At 69.3% G+C, this 1,042-nt stretch overlaps 1 protein-coding gene across 1 annotated transcript in view; it reads left to right on the top strand.

The window, feature by feature from the left end:
* Positions 1 to 1,042, top strand: part of CACNA2D2 (calcium channel, voltage-dependent, alpha 2/delta subunit 2) — a 103,183-nt gene that overhangs the window by 99,648 nt on the left and 2,493 nt on the right. Inside the window, exons 29-32 of the mRNA XM_014539004.1 lie at positions 9 to 161; positions 294 to 346; positions 443 to 498; positions 862 to 988. Coding sequence (XP_014394490.1) covers positions 9 to 161; positions 294 to 346; positions 443 to 498; positions 862 to 988 — 389 coding nt within the window. The remainder of the gene's footprint in view (positions 1 to 8; positions 162 to 293; positions 347 to 442; positions 499 to 861; positions 989 to 1,042) is intronic.

The raw sequence follows: 1,042 nt of genomic DNA, 5'->3' as shown, positions 1-1,042 counted from the left end.
GACCCCAGGTGGGCAGGTTCTTCAGTGAGGTGGATGCCAACCTGATGCTGGCGCTCTACAACAACTCCTTCTACACCCGCAAGGAGTCCTACGACTACCAGGCCGCCTGCGCCCCACAGCCCCCGGGCAACCTGGGTGCTGCTCCCCGGGGCGTCTTTGTGGTGAGCCCCAGCAATGCGTGGCCTGGAGCTGGAGGGTGGGGGGCTGGGAGGCCTGCCGAAAGATGACCCCCTCCCTCTGAGAGAGGGGGTGACAGGGTCCGGGCAGCAGTGGCAGCGCGCCTCTCTCTGCAGCCCACCATCGCAGACTTCCTGAACCTGGCCTGGTGGACCTCGGCGGCGGCCTGGTGAGCCCTCGAGGGCAGAGGGTCAGGGAGGGCTGCAGGGGAGTGGGCGGGGCCCTGGCGCCGCTGACCACTCCCACTCGGTGACCGGCCCTGCAGGTCCTTGTTCCAGCAGCTTCTCTATGGCCTCATCTACCACAGCTGGTTCCAAGCAGGTAGGACGGGCGCTGGAGTCCCCTCCTCCAAGCCCCTCTCCCCGAGGGAGGGCAGGGTCATGGCCGGGCGCGCGGAGAGGAGCTGGGGCCCCAAGGGACGCGGGGGTGGAGGGCTGTGGCTGTGGCTGTGGCGGTGGCTGGGCAGTGGCGGTGGCTGTGGCTGGGCTGTAGCTGTGGCCGTGGCTCTGGCTCTGGCTCTGGCTGTTGCTGGGCTGAGGCTGAGGCTGAGGCTGAGGCTGAGGCTGAGGCTGAGGCTGAGGCTGAGGCTGAGGCTGAGGCTGAGGCTGAGGCTGAGGCTGAGGCTGAGGCTGAGGCTGAGGCTGAGGCTGAGGCTGAGGCTGAGGCTGAGGCTCCGCCGCGCAGGTCCCGCCGAGGCCGAGGGCAGCCCCGAGGCGCGCGAGAGCAGCTGCGTCATGAAGCAGACGCAGTACTACTTCGGGCCGGTGAACGCCTCCTACAACGCCATCATCGACTGTGGCAACTGCTCCAGGTGCCGGGGCGGCCGGGAGGGGAGGGGCGGGGCCTGAGTTTGGGGGCGTGGCCG

Source organism: Myotis brandtii, unplaced genomic scaffold (assembly GCF_000412655.1).
Source record: "Myotis brandtii unplaced genomic scaffold, ASM41265v1 scaffold207, whole genome shotgun sequence".
NCBI lineage: Eukaryota > Metazoa > Chordata > Mammalia > Chiroptera > Vespertilionidae > Myotis > Myotis brandtii.
The sequence above is the reverse complement of the archived record's forward strand: the minus strand, read 5'-3'. Positions and strand labels throughout refer to the sequence as shown.